Source organism: Tinamus guttatus, unplaced genomic scaffold (genome assembly GCF_059628265.1).
Source record: "Tinamus guttatus ecotype Peru unplaced genomic scaffold, ASM5962826v1 Tinamus_guttatus_pri_ptg000087l, whole genome shotgun sequence".
In the NCBI taxonomy this organism is placed as follows: Eukaryota; Metazoa; Chordata; class Aves; order Tinamiformes; family Tinamidae; genus Tinamus; species Tinamus guttatus.
This window is the reverse complement of record NW_028288621.1, coordinates 224,862-245,890: the sequence shown is the minus strand read 5'-3', so window position 1 is coordinate 245,890 and position 21,029 is coordinate 224,862. Positions and strand designations below refer to the sequence as shown.

At 51.0% G+C, this 21,029-nt stretch overlaps 1 protein-coding gene and 1 pseudogene across 1 annotated transcript; one reads left to right on the top strand and one right to left on the bottom strand.

Moving 5' to 3' along the window:
* The window catches only part of LOC148595509 (ATPase family AAA domain-containing protein 2-like), a 398,768-nt pseudogene that overhangs the window by 266,592 nt on the left and 111,147 nt on the right, over positions 1-21,029 (bottom strand).
* LOC148595513 (transmembrane protein 209-like) lies at positions 7,423-15,450 on the top strand. Its single transcript, XM_088520354.1, has 14 exons — positions 7,423-7,559; positions 7,685-7,743; positions 8,408-8,539; positions 8,954-9,049; positions 9,761-9,865; positions 10,285-10,454; positions 10,948-11,019; positions 11,688-11,784; positions 12,680-12,868; positions 13,337-13,422; positions 13,975-14,089; positions 14,190-14,287; positions 15,011-15,084; positions 15,396-15,450. Exons 1-14 carry the CDS (start codon positions 7,423-7,425, stop codon positions 15,448-15,450), a joined length of 1,485 nt encoding a protein of 494 aa, XP_088376480.1.

Below are 21,029 nucleotides of genomic sequence, written 5' to 3'. Positions count from 1 at the left end.
CCCTGTTGGCATCAGCCCTTTAGCCCGTTAGGCTCAGAGCCCTCAGCCTTATAGCATCCCTATAGGATCCTCCTAAGTCTATAGGGTAAGTTTAGATTTGCGAAATAGGTTGCGAGAATGGCACGGTTGTACGTTCTTTTGAGCAATAAAGATGTAGAAGGTGCTGGAGTGCGTGTCTCATTTCAAATAAAGATGTTTGTGTGGTGTCTCATTTCAAATAAAGATAGAGGTGTTGTTTTGTTGCCTTCATTGAAGTAGAGGCTGCCCTAAAGGGATAGGGCCAAAGGGCTAGAGCTCAGGGCCAAAGGGGTGGGGATAAAGGTCTTGGGCTAAAGGGCTTGGGCTAAAGCGCCAAACAGCTGAAGGACTTGGGTTGAAGAGCCAGGATTCAAGGGCTAGTCTTAAAGGGCTGGGATTAACAGGTTTACGGCTACAGGACTAGGGCTAAGGAGATAGGGCTGAAGAGGTTTGGGCTAAAGTGCTAGTGGTGAGGATTAACGGGCAACAGTTAAAGGGCCAAGAGCTAAAGGGCTAGAGTGAAAGTGCTTAAAGGGGTAGAGCTGGATGGCTAGGGCTTAGGGTTAGAGGGCTAGCGATAACAAGCTATAGGGCTAAAGCGCAAAGATTAAAGGGTTAGGACTAGAGGACTGAGACTAAAGGGAAAAAGCTAAATGCTCCAGGTATAAAAAGCTAGGGCTTAGCGCTAAACAGTTAGCACTAAATGCCTAAAAAGCTATAGAGTTAGACTTAAAAGGGTACCATTCAACGCTAGCTTTAAATGGCTGGGATTAGAGGGCTAGCACTTGGGACTAAATGGGTTTAGGGCTAAGGGGCTTAGGGCCAGCGCTATAGGGCTAGGACTCAGGGTTAAAGGGCTAGGCTTAAAGGGCTAAGGGAGTTAGCGCTAAAGGCCTTAGGGCTAAAGTGTGAGAGCTAAGAGGCTTAGGACTAAAGAGCTTATGGTTACAGGGAAAAGGGCTTAGGGCTAAAGGCCTTAGGATTAAGGCCTTAGGACTGCAAGGGTAGTGCTTAGGGAGAAAGACCTAGTGGTAAAGGGCTATAGGTAATGGCTAAAGGGCTAAGGTTAACAAGATCTTAGGGCCAAAGGCCCAGGGCTAAAGGGCTTAGGGCACTAGATCTGTGACTAAAAGTCCAGGGCAAAAAGGCTGGTGGTAAAAAGCTCTAGTACTAGGGCTAAAGGGCTAGGGCTTAGGCCTAAAGGGCTAGGACAGGAATGAAGGGCAAAAAGGCGGGTATAGGAATATATAGATTAAAGGTTGTTATGGCCAAGGATGAAAACAATTATCTGCTTGCTTGGTGGATAAAGGATTTTCTGAGGCCAATAATTATGGGAATAGTTAGGAGGAAAGGTTAATAAGGATCACCTGGTGAAGGTAAGGAGATGTGGGGATATAGAGGTCACCTGTAGAAGATTAGGGAGTGCCCTTCCCAGGGATTGGTCACTGGGTTTTTGGCACCCCAGGTAAGAAGGTTGTAGAAATACCCAAACCCTGAAGTTAGAAGGGGTTGCTGAGCTGTTCCTGCTCCTCTGTGATTCCCCATGGGCTAGGATGGGAGAAGCAGTGGGAAAGGGCTAGGATGAAAGGGCTAGGGCTACAGCTTGGGGCTAAAGAGATAGGAAGAAAGAGTTAGAAATTTAGGCTAAAGGGATAAGACTAAAGGCTCAGGATAAAGCCCTAGGGCTTTAGGGCCAAAGGGCCTTGGAACGACGAGCTTACTTGTACTTCCCCATGTTGAATGCCATTCTCTAATCAGAGTGATGACACTGTGCATAGATGCAGGACACTCCTGTTTGTTGGTAGCTGGGGGTGATGGGAGCCAGTGCTGCTCCGTTTGCTTTCCTTTGGGGTGTGTGTGTGTGTCTTGTTTTGCTTGGATTTCATTATCACAGTATTCATAGACAGTTCCATGCTGTTCCTGCCATACATCACGCAGCCTCAGCGACCTCCGGCAAACTCTCTTTTTCTTCTCTTCCCTTTCTAGGAAGTTCGTTATGTTTTCTAAATAAAATGACTGGCGTTTTTAAGTTACACTCTCGTGTGTGTTCCTTCTTGGCTATCGGATACAAAAAATCCCTTTTGCTCCTCTGTGTTGAATGAGTGCAGAAAAAGAGCAAAGGGAAGATAGGTGGCCCTGCAAACCTTGCCTCACTTTAATCCCGCCAGATCAGTAACCACAGCCATAACCCTGGTGAGTAACCGATGGAGTGATGAGAGCAGTGGGAACATTTCTGGAGCATTTCTAGAAAGGCCCAAGGGTAATTCAATGGCATCTTCCTGCCTCTTGAGTCCTGTGTTAGGGAGAGCACAGCTAAAGGGCATGTGCTTTCTTGTGCTTCAATCCTCCTCTCCTTCCCCTGCACACACTGAGGGATGAGGGTGGCTTTAAGGCAGACGCAGTCCCTGTTTTCCTTGCAGTGCATTTCATACCTAGGGTGGCTTCTCTCTAGCTGAAAGCTAGATAGGTTTCATACAGAATTGTTTTAAGTCAATGAAATATGGAAGCACTGAAGCTAAAGGTTAAGCTACCCTTAGACAAGTCCCTTAGACAGGGTCAGGCGTAACTTTCAGTCCTGCAGTGGGGAGCTGGACTGGCCTTTTGAAACAAAACACAGCAGAGAGCTGTTGTTGTAGAATCGACAGAGGTGCCTTTGGTGGCAAAGCACTTGCTATGGCCGGGAGCAGCCTCCATCCTACTGGAGAGGCCGTTGCTCAGGGATGGCATGTCGCAAAGGCACCACACCGATGGCTCTGTGTTTGTGACATCCAAGGCTCAAAGGGCTGCTTGGCCCCCGCAGCTGGTTGCCAGCAGCTCTGGCGGAATGTTTGCTCTGGAACCTGCAGTCTCCCTGGACAGCGCTTGTGCTTCGACACCGTTTCCTCCCTAAGCTGGAGCATCGCTACTTTGCCCTGCCTTCTTTAAAGGACAACTGCTCCTTTTTCCTCCCATCTCAATTCAGCAAGAGCCTTCCGAGGGACAGGCGGCCTGGCTAAAGCAAGGGCTGAGCAAACGGAGCGCAGCGGCCGAGGTGCAGCAGGTGCCAGCATGCGTGCCTGCCCTGGAGAGCAGGAGCAGGAGCCGGGCGAGAGCTCCTCTGCTCCTCCGCTGACAGCCAGCCAGGCAGCCAGCGGCACCTCCATGCAAGAGCTGCAGCCAGCACCCGCGCCTGCACCTCTCTGTGCTGCCCATGAGGGGCAGCAGCCCAGCTGCAGCTCCACCACAAGGGCTGACCACTGCCTCCAGGTGCCAGCTCCGCAAGAGCCCTGGCATCTGGCGCCCACAGCTTGGCCAGGAGCACCGGGCTCTGCCAAGCACACACATGGCACATTGCCTCCCGAGACGCATCCCGATCCCACAGGCAATGACCCCATGAATATTGTCTTCAACCGCATTGAGGATTTGGAGGAAATTTCTGAAGAAGAATTAGAAGAGCTCTGGAATCTGACACCCCCATCTCCTTCAGAAGCACAGCCCTCTCCCAAGCATGCAGATGGCACATCGGCTCACCAGACCAACCCCTTTCCAACAGGCAACAAGCCACTAAACATCCCTTCCTACTGCAATGAGGATTTGCAAGACATCTGCAAGGAAGAATTCAAAGATCCCTTGGAAAAGGAGGAGTTTGTCCAAATCCACATTACAGATTTGATGCTTGCAATCTCCACCAAGAAGAGACCAAGGCTGTTACCCCACAACAGGAAAATGTATATTGAGGTGTGCCGTGACAAAGAGGGGGCCGCAGAGGTGAAAAATAGCACTCCACTCCGACCAGAGCACTGCTGTCGTGTTGAGGCCACGGATGCAGTGGGAGCTCCTGGCATGTCCAAGGCAGAGGCCTTTCACAGGACATTTCCCCCCTCACCACACACTCAGGACAGCGGCTGCAGCACACCCAGTACGGCTGCTCAGCCACACAATGTGCTATGGACCGTGGCCAGCAAAGACACCGACCAGCCTCAGCCTGAGCTGGGAAGCAGCATCAGGCAGCAGCCACAAGCAGAATCCAAGAGGGAATCACAAGAGGAGCCTCGCTTCCCCCTCCTCCCCTCCCACTCCTACAGAGCAGTCTCCAGAGGAAAGGTGTCCTGAACAGCTCCCACCGAAGAAGCGCTATCGCTCCTTCTGCCAGGAGGGAAGCAAGGGTTTCCCTCTGCTACGGCGAGCTGCCGCTCTCTTGCAACGTGCCAGCCCCTGAGCATCTGCACCCAACCTGCCCTTCCCCAACACTGCTGCCTCAGCCACCTCCAGAAACTCTCATTTTTTTTTTTTCCCTCCCTTTCTAGGTAGTCCCTTATGTTTTCTAAATAAAATGACTGGTGGTGTTCTCAAGTTACAAGAGGCCCCTCGCAGGCAGCGGAGAGGCCCCTTCAGCCTTTTGGTATTTATACAGCCTTCCCACCAGGGTTGCCAATTAGCCAGGGACCAATCACAGAGAAGGGCACTCCCTAATCTTCTACAGGTGACATCTATATCCCCACATCTCTTTACCTTCACCACGTGATCCTTACTGACCTTTCCTCCTAGCTATTCCCATAATGGTTGGCCTTATAAAATCCTTTATCCATCAGGTGTCAGCAGCAGTGCGAGCACCAGCTTCAATGCCAGGGCTGCCCCGCGCAGGCACCAGCGCAGCTCGGAGCCCTGCAGGGCCCCTCCTGCCGGGTAGTCCCAGCCCTGACATGGCGGCCCCACAGCCCCGCACACGGGGCCCGGCTGCCCCCAGCCCCGCGACGCCCCATGCGCCCCCCACAAGATGGCGCCGCCAACGGCAGGGCCGGGCCAGGGCTGCCGGTACCGCGGGAGGGTGCCGTGTTGCCATGGCAGCCCCCGGTTCGGCCCTCCCATTGGCTGGGGTTGGGGTTGAGGGCCGGGCCGGCTCCGACTGACGGCTGCGCCAGCCAATAGGAGCCGCGAGGCGGGCGACAGAGGCCGCTCCGGGGCGGGTTGAGGCGCGGGGCGGGCAGGGCCGCTGGGGGCGGCAGCAGCCCCATGGCTGGGCGGGCAGGGAGGTCCCCGCTGTCCCTGCGAGCGGGGCCGTGGGAGCAGCAGGCTCCGAGCAGGGCTGGCAGGAGCCGCGCGGCCGGCAGGAGCTCGTGTGCTCGGAGCGCCGGGCAGGCCGGCAGCAGGCAGGCAGGGCTGAGCGCCGGCCACGAGGGTTCTCCTGACAGAGCACCCGTGAGGGCAGGGGCGGCTCCTGGCTGCGGGAGGCGTTTGGAGGAGACTCCTGGCTCTGGTGGCCACGGGCAGCAGCAGGGATGTGCTGGGCTTGGCACCCGCCATGGAGCTCTCCTCCATCCCATCGGGGCAGCTGCCGGGTCGGGAGCAGCCACATGTGCCCTCTGCAAGGAGAGGCGCCCTGATGGCACCACGGGCACCAGGGGAACAACAGGTAGTGGGAAACGCTTCCTAGAGGCTGAGAACAGGAGCTTCTTCTCCATGAGCGAGGCCAAAATGTGGTGCAGAGACACAGAGAGATGCTCAGAGCTCCCTCCTTGGAGGTAACCCAGACTTGCCTGGAAAAGGCTCCAAGACGGTTCCTGCACTGGGAGCTGCCTTGCGCAGGGCACTGGACACCCTATTGCAGGCTCAAGGAATCTGCTCTCCTGAGACAGGCTCCACAGGCCCTGTGCTTTTAAACGTGCTCAGCAAGGTTCCTTGGTCTGTGCTACCTGAGGTAGAGATGCTCTGTCAGGAAAGAGCAGACGTGCCCTTAACACCTTCCTTCCTTCCGGAGGGCTTTAACTGGGAGCCTGGATCCTGCCAGGCTCCAAGACCATGAACCACACCAGGATTTTCGTATCCCATGGCTATTTCCCAACTTTCCTTTGTCAGATCCCGAGGAAAGCCATTTCTCATCTTGGGCCTTAGTTGATCCCGGGGATTTTCCTTGACACCTCCAGGCACCCTGGATTCTCCTGGCACGCTGCCTGTCTTTGGGATCTGTAGAGTCCCGGCACCCTGGATCTGCCGCACTTTGACCCCAGGCACCTCAGGACAGGCCCCCACACTGCAGTGCTGCTGTGCAGCCTCCCGCACGGAGCCCGTGAGGCACTGCCGGCCTCAGGAGCTGCATTTCGGCTTGGTCACAGGTTGGGGAGATGACCGTCTCCCCGCTCCCCAAGTGCTGAACCTTGTGAGCATCCCCACAAGCAACGTCCCTCTCCTCCGTGTCCTTGCACAGTCAAGGGGCCAATCGTGCAGAAGGGAGACCCCGTCCCCTTGAATGCTGCCAGAGCTGCAGCTTTGCAGCCACTGCAAAGGGCAGCAGGACCTTTACTCATTCTCCCTTTTTGCTTGTTTTCAATTGGTTTTCCTTTTTTTCTCTCTTTTTCTTATATATTTTTCTCTTTCTGTTTTCTCTGTTTTAAGACTTTTTCTTTCATTGTGCCCCTTTTATCCTTTTTATCTTGTTTTCACCTTTTTTATTTTGTTTTCACTCTTTTTATCATTTTTTTCCTATTTTTCCCCTTTTAGATTTTTTCCTTCCTTTTTCCCCCCTTTTAGCTCTTTTCCATATTTTTTCCCTCCTTTAGCTTATTTTTTCATTAATTTTTGCCCCCTTTTAGCTTTTTTCTTTCCCCCATAAGTTTTTTCTTTTTTTTCTACCTTTCTCCATTTTTCATGTTTTTTTCTCTTCTAGATTTTTTCCTCCAGTTTTATTTTTAGTTTTTACCTTCATTTTTTCACATCTTTCAGCTTTTCTCTTTCCTTCCCCCTCTATTTTTCACCTTTTTATTCCATTTCCCCCTCATTTTTAGCGTTTGTCTTTCATTTTTCCCTTTTTTTTCCCCTCAAAGCCCCATTATTTCGCTGAAGTCACTTTTACAGGTTTATGTTCCTGTTCGGCATTGGAGAACTCGAGGCATTTTTAAGCCGTCGGGGGCTTGGCAGGAGGCTCGGGAGGGCCTCGTGGGGCCGGGAGGCTCAGGAAAAGTCCCCGTCGTCAGGGGGGTCGTGTGTAATTTGTGGGGCGCCGAGGCGGGACGTGGAGGTGCAGAGGGGGCAGGAGGCAGCGGTGCAGGCGGGACGTGTCGCTCGCGGGGCCTCCCGGAGCGGGGGGATGTTGAGCAGGAAAGGGGAAGGCAGCGCTGCCTGGGCCCCCTGCGGAATGTTGGTTTTCAAAAGTGCCCTCGGAATGGGAAGGGGGCCCTGTGCCCTGCAGCCCGTTGGGGAAAACGGACGTGCTCTCCCTGGAGAGGGTGACGGCGCTCACAGGCTTTGCAGAAGAGTGTTGCTGGCCAAAAGCCCTGCTCCCCGCTCGGGAATCGGGACCGGGAGCTCCTCAGGTGAAGTCCTTCTGTCCAGGTTGCTCTTGGTTCTTGCTGTTCTCCTCAGCGTGGTGCTGAGCCAGGATGTGGCTGTCTAAACTGTGGGGTGTTTGTCTCCCTCTTGCCGCAGACCATGGCAGCCCCAGGGCTTTCGGCAGGTGCCCTCCTTGACAGGAGCATGAGGATGAGGAGAGAGGCTGGAGAGCGGAAGGTGCTCTGGGCCTGGGGGCTCCTCAATATCTGCACTGCCGGCATGATCTGCGTGGACATGTATGTTGGCTGCGAATGTGACTGCGTTACAGAAAACATCCTGCCTTGTGCAGGCCTCGGTACTTCCCAGAACCCCATTACTGCCCGTTGGTAACTTTTCCTGTTTTATTGTATTTCCTTACCAGGACTGGAAAACTTCTCAGCACATACTACAATATCCCCTTCTGGCCTCTCTGGTTTATTGGTGAGTTGTCGCTGCCCGTCAATGTGTTTTGGGAGGAGGGAATATTTCGCATTTCTGTTTTCTTCCTGGGGAAGTTGTTTTAAAGACAGCTTTAAAAAAAAAAAAAAAAGGCAGAACTTCATTTTACTTTCTTTTACCCCTGTTGGAGCTATGGGAATTTCCTCACTGTAGTGACATGGAAGAGTCTCTTGGCGGCCCTGTTGTGGGGCTGTGTGACATTTCCAGGTAATGAAAGTTCCTTTCAATGGAGTAGACTCCAAAAGAGCTGTATCAAATCCCCTTGGAGGATGGAAAGGAGGAGGAGTGAGGCAAATGCAGATATGAGAGACAGAAGGTTTGATGGAAGAGCCTTGCTAAAGAGCGTGACACTTCCTTGTAGAGATTTGTGTTCTCCCTGGAAAATACCTTGCACTTTTGCAAATAAGCATTAAAGCCCCATAAATGAATTTTAGCCACATAAATGAATTTTAATGTAGAAAGGAGATTTGTCTCAACTGGTTCTTGAATAAAAAGAACCCATGAAGAAGCCTTATCTCTGTCCTCAGACTAGCACTTACAGGAGCAGTTTTTTATGCATTTTTAACCTGTTTTTTAATATTAACAATAAGTTATTGCTCATGGTCATGCCATCTAGCATGATAAAACCTTTTTTTCTTTATTCTAGAACTTGCACTTGTGTCTCTGTTCAGCCTGAATGCCGTGTTTGATCTCTGGCTGTATTTCAAATACACGAGGGCACCAACTCACCTGGTTATGACTCAGAGGCAGCAGGTCCTTCTGGGGATGCAGAACTCAGGTAGGTAGTATAAACGCGTGTTTATCTGTGTTCTTTGCAGTTGGTGTCTTGGTCAAGTACAATTCTCAGCTTCTTTGTCTGAACACAGCAGTCAGACAAATTCCCTGCAGCATGTTAAAATTTAAAGTAGAAGTGCAAAATTGGTGAAGGATTGAGGGGAGAACTGAAGAGGGAAGAAGCCCTAACAAAGGAGGGGACAGCAGCCTATTAAAGGGCAGCTGGAGAGACTCTCTGTGAAACTGGAGAAGGAATTTGTGGCCTCCCCGTGGAGCTGGGAAGAGGGCTTTTTAGCACCGTTGAATTTCCTTCAGGGCAAGCTGCGTGTCCGTGTTTTGCAGTGTGGATTCAGAGGAAGCAGGGGAGTTGGAGGCTGCTGCATGTGCAGGGCTCACTGTGTTTTTGTGCTTCTTGCAGCGGTGCCGATAGCTCCAGTGCAGGAGCCGTCAGCGAGGAGAGTCCCTTGGTGTGGGGCTGCGATGCAGGGCCAGAACGTGCTGAGCTACAGCCCAGGCCGCCCCCGCGGGGCCCATCCCAGCTTGGCCTCGGCTCCTGCCCCGGACTGTGACCCTCAGCTGCCGGCTCTGCCCGCCAGCAGCGCCTCTTCCAGCAGTTCTCTGAGCTCCCGTCCCAGCTTGGCCTCGGCTCCTGCCCCAGACTGTGGCCCTCAGCTGCCGGCTCTGCCCGCCAGCAGAGCCTCTTCCAGCATTTCTCTGAGCTCCCGGCCCAGCAGCAGCTGCATCCAGGTAAGGACGGCGCTGGCTGCAAGGGAGCGCCTTGGCTTGGCTCCTCGTGTGCTCGTGCTGCGCCCTGAGCTGCTGGAGGTGCCCGGCAGCTGTCTGCTCCCTTTGCACATTCGCCCTTCCAGGATTGATCCTTTCCCTAGAGCTAATTTATTTGTTTTGGAGGAGTTGGTGGGTTTCAGACAAAAAGCCTGAATGGGGAATGCAAATGTAAATGCTGAGGAGTAGAAAACCAATTCCCCTGATTCAGACTAGGCTTAATAGCAGCAAACTCCAGAGCCATAAATTCATCTGTTGAGTCAATTGATTCCTGCAGTTTGTAAAATCAAAGTGGAAGTCTTATCTTCCTCATATGACACAAGTGTCTGCTTCTGTTTGCCCAAGCTTCCCAGCTTCAGCCCTTCTCCTGCGGCTTCTTCACATGATATGAGTATTGAAGCAGTGAGAAGTGAGCTCAGGAGCCGTCACTGCCCTTCACCAGTTCGGCCTCGTTTCCTCCGGAGCCAAGAGGAGGAGATCACAGACCAGAAGTCCCTGCAAAGATACCTGCAAAGGGAAGAGGAGAAAGAGCGCAGCCGTGAGATGGGTAAAGAAATCCCTTTGCTTGGCCTGAAAGGATGGGTGAGGAGAGGATGTAGGTTTTATTAGTCGTTAGTGGAGAGAGTCGTGGGTGAGAATAGCTGGAAGGGATTTTGGGAAAGGGAGCGAGCTCCTGAAGTGCTAGTAAATAAAATGACGTCCCTGCTCTGGTGTTCCCCCTGGATGTGGTCAAGGTGGCTGCTGACCACTTTAGTCTTCTAGGCAGTAATTGAGACAGGAGGCAGAATTTTGTAAATTCTCCACATCTCTGTGCCTCAGGGACTTCAGAAAATTCTCCTCCTTTACCATAATTCATGAGCTCGTCTTTCCAGTCAGAGTTGAATCTGTGCAGTTATTGCCTGCCCTATTGCGTGATTCTTGTCCTCCTGCTTGTACTAATTGTGCGTGGCTTGAATGTCATTTCAGCAAATTCAGTTTACAGCAGCTCCCCATTCGACTGCCCAGCGTTTTGCAACCTGACACGTTTGCTGGTGGAGCAGGCCAAGGTGCTGCGGAGGTTCCAGTACCAGGTGTCATGGTGTCCCCTGGGCCGCAGGGAGGAAGGTCGTCTGGACGTGCCACAGGCTGGCGGAGAGGTAAGTTCAGCACCAGAGGGGCCCAGAACCATAGAGCTCCTCCAAAGGGTTGGCCATGATCTCCATCACACTCCTTTACACTTGTGTCTGGACAAAGTCTCATTCGAAGGGATAGGGTTAAGGGAGCTTTAATTAAATTGGATCCATGTCTTGATCTCATCCCTTAATCTAAGAAAGCTTCTTCTTCAAGTAGCTCTTTCATGTGTCCTGCACCTCTGCCCCAGTTTTGTCCTGTGAGAGCCGGGAGCTCCAGACAGTGACTGTGGCCTCGGGTGACACGTGGTGTCCTGTGAGGACAGAGTAGGAGTGCAGTATGGCCAGGTGCTGAGGGCTCCCCGTGCTGCAGCCAGGAGATGTGTGAGGGCTCTGGAACATCTGCAGTTTGCCCTGTGGGCTGTGGTTGCCTCCAAAAACATCATAGGCCCTAAAATCTCCTTTGGTTTTCTCTCAGGTTTCTCTCTGTAGGTGGATAATGATCATGTTGTTTGTGTAGGTTTGGTCAAGGGTGCTGGCGCATGGGTGGCAGCTGGATGCCCTGGATTTCTGGACCGATCGGCTCCGAAGGGTAAGTCCTGTGCCCATAGACGGCCTGTTCGTGCTGCTCGAAGAGGTGCAGGCGGATGAAGAAGGGCCTCATCTCTAAGAGACTTTGATCTTTGGGACTGGTGGGGATGAGGGTGGGCTTGGCCACGGAGATTCAAAGAGCATGCTAGTACCAAAGGAGGAGTAAAACAAATTTCCCACCTCAACTTATGCCCTGGCTGACCTGGGTGTTGTGTATTCTGCAAACCTTCCAGTTGTAAAGTTCACCCACCTTTGAATGGAGACAAATATATCTTAATGCACACTGCATGTGATAAGACTGCTTTTTTTTTCTTTCTAAAATCCAGATTTCCAAACTGCTTTTTTCCCTCCTGACTTTCAACCTCCTTCTCCTGGGCTGAAAGTAAAGCATGGAAAATGCCAGCGCAGTGGCTTTTCCTGACAGTCTTGAGGAGCGTAATAAAGAAAGAAATGAAAACAAACAAAAAAAATAACATTTTAGTCTTGGAAGCAGGAGTCATTGTAGCAAAGGAAATACAATTGCATGTTTGTTTGTTTGCTTGCTTGTTTTAAAAGGAGTGTGGGGGTTGAACAGTAAAGATCCTTGAGATCTGAGATGGTGTCCTTTAGCAGCTTCCTGAGCACCTTGTTGCTTCTAACCTTTTTACTGCTTGCATTTCTTTTTGCTAGTGGATTTTGCAGACAATTCTAGAGCCCCTTGTCCAAGAGATGGAGTCTGTGAGCGCTCAGCTGAGAAGAATGGGGTACCCCGCAATGCCGAGCGGAGGTAGGATGATAGGAGGAGCCGTGGGGTTGCATTGTGTTTTCCTGGAAAGGTTATTCCTAAGATATGTGGAAATTCAAGTGTCCAAAAACGATTCTGTGTTATGAGGAGAGCTGTCTCTGAGCTCTTCCTGTCTGTTATGTAGCATCTTTAAGATCTTGGTAGTAGATTTTTGTCATGCTGATGGGGTTGGGCAGGGCAATCTGAGGTGGATTTGAGAGAGCTCTGAGCATTAGAAGAAATGGTCTTGGTCAGGGATGGGAAGAAATGGTGTTTTTGTTGGGGATAATTTTGTTTTTTGTTGGTGGTGGCTTTGTTTTTTTGGGTTTGTTCTGGGTGTTTTTAGGTTTAGGGGGTATTTTGTTTGTTTGTTTTTCCATTTCCCTGAGCTGAAATTGCAGCTGCAGTTTCCCAGGCCAAGTCTGAAGGGGCCCCTTCCATGGGCAGCTCACACGGATGTCCCTTTCTCCCAGAGCAGGGTTTGATTCGCTGCATTTCAACAGGGGCTGCTTTTTTGTGCGCCGGTTTGTAGTCTCTGCCGAGACCCGCATCCCTTGTGATGCCTGTGAAGAACTGCCCCGTTGCTGGCCTCTTGTGCACCTCCCTGTTCCTCTGCTGCTCTCTGTTAAAAATTACTTTTGATTCTTCCCTTTCCAGCCCCTCTCTGTTTCTCCTTCCTTACGCCAGGCAGCCTTCAAGGGAGGGTTTTGTGCCTGCCCAGCCCTGCACAGGGTTTCTGCTCTGTGCTGGGAGGGAGGCAGCGAGTGCTCCATGGGGCCGGGCAGGGAGCGTGTGGGGCACTGCCTAAGGTGTGAGCTTGAGCTCTGAGCTTAGCAAGTAGTTAGAGCAGAGGAGGCAGTTCCTCTTTGTAACAGTGCGTTTGTTGACCCCTTGGCAGGGCGGCTGATCCCGTTCGAGTCGTGGGTGCAGGTGACGCGCTGGCTCTTCTTCCGCGCACAAGTCAGCACGAGCAGCATGAAACAGGCAGCGCTGGCTGAAGCCACAGCCATTCGGCAGAGCCTGCTCACCATCACGCGGTACCTGGGCGTCACGGCTAACCAGGAGTACCTGGTTCAACGGATCAAAGGTACGTGCTCCCCTTGGAGACTCGGGAGCGTTTCGCTGAGCTGGGTCAAGCACTGGTGGTGCCAGATGCCCCGTCAGTGGAGACGCTCGGGCTGCAGTCCCAGCAGGGCAGAGAGCTGCTTTGCAAGCAGCAGTGCTGGGTGTTTTGACAGCCTTCTCTGCTCGTAGCAATGTGGTGGTGTGGGCCCGGGACTGGTTTTAGAAGGTTTTATTTCTCATTTCACTCACAGCGGGGAAAGAAGTGTCCTATTCAATCCTTTTGTTAATTAGGAATAAAACTTCCCTTGTAAAATCAACTGCCTTGAGTATATATAATATATGCAAGCGTTTAATGAGTCCAGTTCTCCCTCCCAGTGAATGTGGTGCCCTGGCAGTGCACACAGAGGTGTGGGGTTCCCAAAGTTAATGCAAAATACATCTTCCTTGCACCTGCCACCGCCAGTACCTGAATAGGTGTTGTTGTTTCCAGAGCTGTCCCAGGGAAGCTTCCGCTGGGGCAGAGGAGGGGATTTCAGAGGCCGGCAGTGGGGAGCTGACTTGCCCACCGACTCCGCTGTAAGTTTTCAAAGATGCCTTGGTAAAACTTCCTAAAGCTGCTCGTCTTTCAGGATGAGGCATTTGTGGGTGGCTACAAGAAGTCCAAATCCTCTTTGCCTCGCTTATCCTCAGAATCACAGTGTAGTTTTGAATAATGCAAAGGGGCCTGGACGTGGTGCAGATCACAAAAATGCCCTTGTGTGTGTTAGTCTGGGGGCAGCCTCTTCTTTAGACTCCTGTGAGATGTCCCACAGGTAACTGTGAGGGCAGCAGCCTCACCTGAAATAGTTAAAAGAGAGACTGCAGGATAAGCCAGGGAGTGGAAAACAATCTTTACACTGTCCCTCTTAGCCTGTGTTTGAAGGAAAACCAGCATTGAAAAAAAGAAAGAAAGAAAGAAAGAAGGCATTAACCCAATTAAACTAGCATGAAATCAGTCATGTGGTTGACTGTGTCCTGTATTTGTTCTCATGCCTGAGATTATGGCAAGAGAGTTGCTGCTGCGTTGTAGCCTTTGGTTCCTCGGTCTTTCTGACGGCATTCAAGTGAATTTTGGGTTTTTTTGCACAGATCCTTATGCACATCTTCTGCACCTACCTGGACTCCAGGCTGCCATGGAACATCCAATATCCCGATGGCAAAACCTTCACTGCCCAGCACTTCGTCCAGACACCCCATGAACCAGGTACTGGCATTCTTGGGCTGCTGCTTTAGCTGCTGTTTGCCCCTTGCATCCCATGGGCACCCTTAAAATCCCTCTTTTCTTTTCTGACCTTCATTCCCAGACCTGACCGATGACAAGCTCTTCTGCATCTACCAGAGCAGCATCAACCCACCGCACTACCAGGTCATCTACCACGGCCACGTCTACAACGTGCAGGAGGTAGGAGCATGTTAGGTGTGTTCTGCTGACAGGAAATGTTCAGCAGAACTGATTTGGTTTGTTTTTTGTTCTATTTATTTATTTATTTATTGTAACTAGCCACATCTATGTTTAGATTTAGGCTGGCTCAGTGCAGAAAGCAGCTTCCTGTGCATTTTCTCATGACTTCTTCTAAGACCCTAATTTCTGTAAGCTCTGATGTGAGCTGTTATTCCTGAATGCCAACAAGCTGGAAGCTTCCTTCTAGGAGTTTGTGGAGGGAACCATCTCGTCTCAATGCCAAGCTACCAGGTTTTTCCTGCATGTTTTCATACTCTCTTGAGCCCTGGGTTGTGACTTGGTCGCCAATTTCAGAAAAATGCCATAAGAACTCCTGAGTATTTGAGGATGGTTGCCATCAAAAAAACTCCTCAAAAATCATTTTTTTCTGATGTTTGTCTAAGTGAGAGGTAAATATTGAGGCAATCCCCCAGGCTGTTGTACCATTTTTTTGAGGTTTCTATTATAGTCTTTCCTCATCTCAGGTTATTAAACCTCTTCTATTATGGTGCACGCCCCCTGCATACGTACCTTGCCAAAAGATTTGAAGGAAAAGCTGTACAGCTGTGGCTAAGCTAAGGGCAGGATGTGCCCGTTGGTTTGCATAAGACATTCTCTCTAAGATAGTGGTGTGAGTGCTTGTCCCTGCAGTCGCTCCCAAAGTCTTCTCTCTTCTGCATTCAGGGCAGAAACAACCTGCTCCACGCATTGCTCCTGTTCCTCTACATCATCAAGACCAGGGAATCGGGCATGCTCGGGTAAGTGTCGCCCCGTGGGTCCCCTCGCGCTGCCGGCGAGAGCTGAGCAGCAGCTTTGGGTGCTGAGGTGCCGTGAGGCTACTCCGTGGGACGGCGGTGACGGGATTAAAATCCTGCTGACGTTTTAAGTAAGGGCAGACATTCTGTAGGACTGTGTCAGTTGGGTGAGCGTGAGCACACGGGAAACGTTTTAGGTTTCTCCTTGGTCTTGTGCCAGCTGCAGATGAAGAAGTTTTCCTTGTAAGGAAGATGGGGTGTAAACAGGAGCTTTAACTTGCCGCTGGTTTGTGACTGTGGTGTTCTTTTTGCAGGCACGTCAGTCTCGATGCTTCAGGCGTCAATGTGCTGTGGATTTTTGGAGAGTGACGAGCGGGACCACAGGTCGGCAGAGGAGTGATCCCTCTTCCCAGACAAGAAGAACCGAGCAGCATCATTATCCTTTTTGCCTTGGAGCAAAAGCCATTGGAGAATTAGGGTTTAGGGCTAGGGTTAGGTTAGGGTTTAGGTGGGGTTAAACGTTTTGTTTGTTTGACTGATCTTTGGTTGTCGTTTTGGGGTGTTCCCCACCATGCCAGTACAGTCTTATGTAGCAAATGCTGGAAGCAGGTGGTTCTAATAGCAGGAGTTATGCTGAGCTTTGGTGGGCAGTTGCGCTTTGGCTGCTTTTGGTATTGAACGTGTCTGCACGGATATGGGTCCTGGAGCTGGGTTTTCTAGGCAGGGCAGTTTTCGGAGGCACTTGGTCAGCCCGTTCCTGGGTGCTGTCTGCAAATCTGGTGGTGTTTGCTCATGAGAGCAGGAAGAGAGACTGTGCTGCTGGCTGTGATACTGTGGGGATGGATGGGTGTTGGAGGTTGTTTTGTCTAACTCTTAGACAAAACTCTTAGACAAAACACTTAGACTTAGTGGTAAAGGGCTATAGGGAATGGCTAAAGGGCTAAGGTTAACAAGATCTTAGGGCCAAAGGCCCAGGGCTAAAGGACTTAGGGCACTAGATCTGTGACTAAAAGTCCAGGACTAAAAGGCTGGTGCTAAAAAGCTCTAGTACTAGGGCTAAAGGGCTAGGGCTTAGGCCTAAAGGGCTAGGACAGGAATGAAGGGCAAAAAGGTGGGTATAGGAATATATAGATTAAGGTTGTTATGGCCAAGGATGAAAATAATTATCTGCTTGCTTGGTGGATAAAGGATTTTCTGAGGCCAATAATTATGGGAATAGCTAGTAGGAAAGGTTAATAAGGATCACCTGGTGAAGACAAAGAGGTGTGGGGATATAGAGGTCACCTGTAGAAGATTAGGGAGTGCCCTTCTCTGGGTTTGGTCACTGGGTTATTGGCACCCCAGGTAGGAAGGTTGTAGAAATACCCAAACCCTGAAGCTAGAATGGGCTGCTGAGCTGTTCCTGCTCCTCTGTGATTCCCCATGGGCTAGGATGGGAGAAGCAGTGGGAAAGGGCTAGGATGAAAGGGCTAGGGCTACAGCTTGGGGCTAAAGAGATAGGAAGAAAGAGTTAGAAATTTAGGCTAAAGGGGTAAGACGAAAGGCTCAGGATAAAGCCCTAGGGCTTTAGGGCCAAAGGGCCTTGGAATGACGAGCTTACTTGTACTTCCCCATGTTGAATGCCATTCTCTAATCAGAGGGATGACACTGTGCATAGATGCAGGACACTCCTGTTTGTTGGTAGCTGGGGGTGATGGGAGCCAGTGCTGCTCTGTTTGCTTTCTTTTGGGGTGTGAGTTTTGTTTTATTTGGATTTCATTATCACAGTATTCATAGACAGTCCCAATGCTGTTCGTGCCATACGTCACGTGGCCTCAGCTACCTCCAGTAAACTCTCTTTTTTTACCTTCTCTTCCCTTTCTAGGTAGTCCCTTAGGTTTTCTAAATAAAACAACTGGTGTTCTCAAGTAACGCTCTCGTGTGTGTTCCTTCTTGGCTATCGGATGCAAAAAATCCCTTTTGCTCCTCTGTGTTGAATGAGTGGAGAAAAAGAGCAAAGGGAAGATAGGTGGCCCTGCAAACCTTGACTCACTTTAATCCTGCCAGATCAGTAACCACAGCCATAACCCTAGTGAGTAACTGATGGAGTGATGAGAGCAGTGGGAACATTTCTGGAGCATTTCTAGAAAGGCCCAAGGGTAATTCAATGGCATCCTCCTGCCTCTTGAGTCCTGTGTTAGGGAGAGCACAGCTAAAGGGCATGTGCTTTCTTGTGCTTCAATCCTCCTCTCCTTCCCCTGCACACATTGAGGGATGAGGGTGGCTTTAAGGCAGACACACTCCCTGTTTTCCTTCAAGCGCATTACATACCTAGGGTGGCTTCTCTCTAGCTGAAAGCCAGATAGGTTTCATACAGAATTGTTTTAAGTCAATGAAATATGGAAGCACTGAAACTAAAGGTTAAGCTACCCTTAGACAAGTCCCTTAGACATGGTCGGGGTAACTTTCAGTCCTGCAGTGGGGAGCTGGACTGGCCTTTTGAAACAAAACACAGCAGAGAGCTGTTGTTGCAGAATTGACAGAGGTGCCTTTGGTGGCAAAGCACTTGCTATGGCTGGGAGCAGCCTCCATCCTACTGGAGAGGCTGTTGCTCAGGGATGGCACGTCGCAAAGGCACCACACCGATGGCTCTGTGTTTGTGACATCCAAGGCTCAAAGGGCTGCTTGGCCCCTGCAGCTGGTTGCCAGCGGCTCTGGCGGAATGTTTGCTCTGGAACCTGCAGTCTCCCTGGACAGCGCTTGTGCTTCGACACCGTTTCCTCCCTAAGCTGGAGCATCGCTACTTTGCCCTGCCTTCTTTAAAGGACAACTGCTCCTTTTTCCTCCCATCTCAAGCCAGCAAGAGCCTTCCGAGGGACAGGCGGCCTGGCTAAAGCAAGGGCTGAGCAAATGGAGTGCAGCGGCCGAGGTGCAGCAGGCGCCAGCATGCGTGCCTGCCCTGGAGAGCAGGAGCAGGAGCCGGGCGAGAGCTCCTCTGCTCCTCCGCTGACAGCCAGCCAGGCAGCCAGCGGCACCTCCACGCAAGAGCTGCAGCCAGCACCCGCGCCTGCACCTCTCTGTGCTGCCCATGAGGGGCAGCAGCCCAGCTGCAGCTCCACCACAAGGGCTGACCACTGCCTCCAGGTGCCAGCTCCACAAGAGCCCTGGCATCTGGCGCCCACAGCTTGGCCAGGAGCACCGGACTCTGCCAAGCACACACATGGCACATTGCCTCCCGAGATGCATCCGATCCCACAGGCAATGCCCCCATGAATATTGTCTTCAACCGCATTGAGGATTTGGAAGAAATTTCTGAAGAAGAATTAGAAGAGCCCTGGGATCTGACACCCCCATCTCTTTCAGAATCACCGGGCTCTCCCAAGCATACAGATGGCACATCGGCTCACCAAACCGACCCCTTTCCAACAGGAAACAAGCCACTAAACATCCCTTCCTGCAAAGAGGATTTGCAAGACATCTCCAAGGAAGAATTCAAAGATCCCTTGGAAAAGGAGGAGCTTGTCCAAATCTGCATTACAGATTTGATGCTTTCAACCTCCACCAAGAAGAGACCAAGGCTGTTACCCCACAACAGGAAGATGTATATTGAGGTGCGTCGTGACAAAGAAAGGGCCGCAGAGGTGAAAAACAGCACTCCACTCCCACCAGAGCACTGCTGTCGTGTTGAGGCTGCAGCACACCCAGTACTGCTGCTCAGCCACACAATGTGCTATGGACTGTGGCCAGCAAAGACACCGACCACCCTCAGCCTGAGCTGGGAGCAGCAGCAGGCAGCAGCCACAAGCAGAATCCAAGAGGGAATCGCAAGAGGAGCCTTGCTTCCCCCTCCTCCCCTCCCACACCTACGGAGCAGTCTCCAGAGGAAAGGTGTCCTGAACAGCTCCCGCCGAAGAAGCGCTATCGCTCCTGCTGCCAGGAGGGAAGCAAGGGTTTCCCTCTGCTATGGCTAGCTGCCGCTCTCTGCAGCGTGCCAGCCTCTGAGCATCTGCACCCAACCTGCCCTTCCCAGCACTGCCGCCTCAACCACCTCCAGAAACTCTCATTTTTTTTTTATTTTTCCCCTTCCTTTCTAGGTAGTCCCTTTCATTTTCCAAATAAAATGACTGGTGTTGTTATCAACTTACCCTCTCGTGTGTGTTCCTTTGTCTGTCGACTATCGGCTATGTAAAAACTGCTCCTAAGCAAGCTCTTGGGGGAGGAGGAGGAGGGTACAGGGACATTCTGCCACACCTAGAAGAATGGCATTCCAGTCAAATAATTAAGCCTTTCTTTAAATTAGGCTCAAATGACTCTGAGGATTAGAGTGAATGATATGAGAGCATGAATGAGAAGAGAATGACATGAAAAGCATTACACAAAATACTAGTTACAAGTGGAGCAGCTAGATTTAATGGAGCTTCATTCATCGCTACTCCATCTCCAACTCTGGCAAGGACAAAAATGTGCTCTTCGTCAAAGGGGTAGAATTGTAATATCAAAATTGTTTTCTAAGTGCCAGGATTAAATTAATTAAAATTACGTTAGTTTTAAAAACAAAGGTTAGAATTTTCAAATAAAAGCCTTGTTAGATGAGAAGAACACTGTGCAATGATGCTTGCATATAGGTGGGATTCCTCAAGCTGATGTCAGAAGAGGATCCGTCGATTCCAGTCCCAAAAAAAAGCTCGTAGAGCTGCCATGAGTCAAGGCACTGGGAATACCATCCAAACGAGAGCTCTAAAATGGTGAAAGGACCTAAATGAGAGGCCTCTCCATTCTGCAGCCTTGCAGCTTTCTTGCAGGAAGCCAAGCTTGCGCAGGTCGGGTCTCCTCTTCCTCGTCCCCGTGCCACCACCCACTTCTCTGCTGAGAGCAGGAAAGCTGCCTCCAGCACAGCATGGAGACGGCACCAAGAGAGGCACCGTTCTGCCCTCCCACGCCTAAATCTCTCACTCCCATGGGCAGCACAAGGACAGCGTGCTCTCTATCTGCTTTCCTTTGCTCTGCACTGCTTTGGATAAAGGCTTTGCAGACAGGCAGACTCCCGACTGTTAACCATGTCCATGACCAGCAGGAGATGGGAAAGGGCGATGAAATGCTATCCATTCTGGCTAGGCAAGAAAGTGGCTCCAAATGCTCACTATCAAGTAGGTGACTCTCAGGTGCCTCTGAAATCCAGGAGCATTAGGCACTTGATTGTGGGGAGCCAGAGGAGCAGGACTGACACTGAGGCTCCCTCTAAACCCAGGATCCAGGGTATTTCAACAACCTTCCCAGGTGACCTTTATATCCTCACAGCTCTTTCTCTCTCATCCTATATGTTCCCATATTGGTTGGCCTCAGAAAATCCTTTATCCATCAAGTAATTAGGCCACTGTTTTCATCCCTGGCTACACCTACCTTTCTTCCTACATATTCCTATACTTGCTGGACCATATGGATCTGCCCACGGAACTTCCTCAGGCTGCCAAGAGAAGCTGCAGAGGCTCTCAGTTCAGGAGTGCTACACGACAAGCAACTGCCCTTACCCTCTTTCTTTACAATTTCCTATCTCACAACACAAAGTAAAGCCTAGAAGTGTTCCATGTCCTCAGCAGTGCTCCACCTCCCTGAGGAAGGAAGGAGAATATCCCACAGGAATGAGAGCAGTTCCATAGCTGTCATGTTCCCCTCATGTTTGTTCTTCCTCCTCACTCCTCAGCCCCAGTGACTGGTGCTATTTCCTGCATTTACAGAGCTCAATGGGACTTCAGCACCAGCCTCTCCAGTATTTTTCTTAACGCAGCATCACTGCCATAGCAGTGTTTCTTGCAAGAGAAAGTCTTTCCACATGCAGAGTGGAACTAAGTGCCCCCCCCACACACTACAGAAGTCTACAGAAAAGTCCCTCCCAATTCTTGCAAACCCAAGCTGCCCCACATCCAGAGGGACTGCTGGTGAAAGAGACAAGCACAATGCAGAAGAAACAC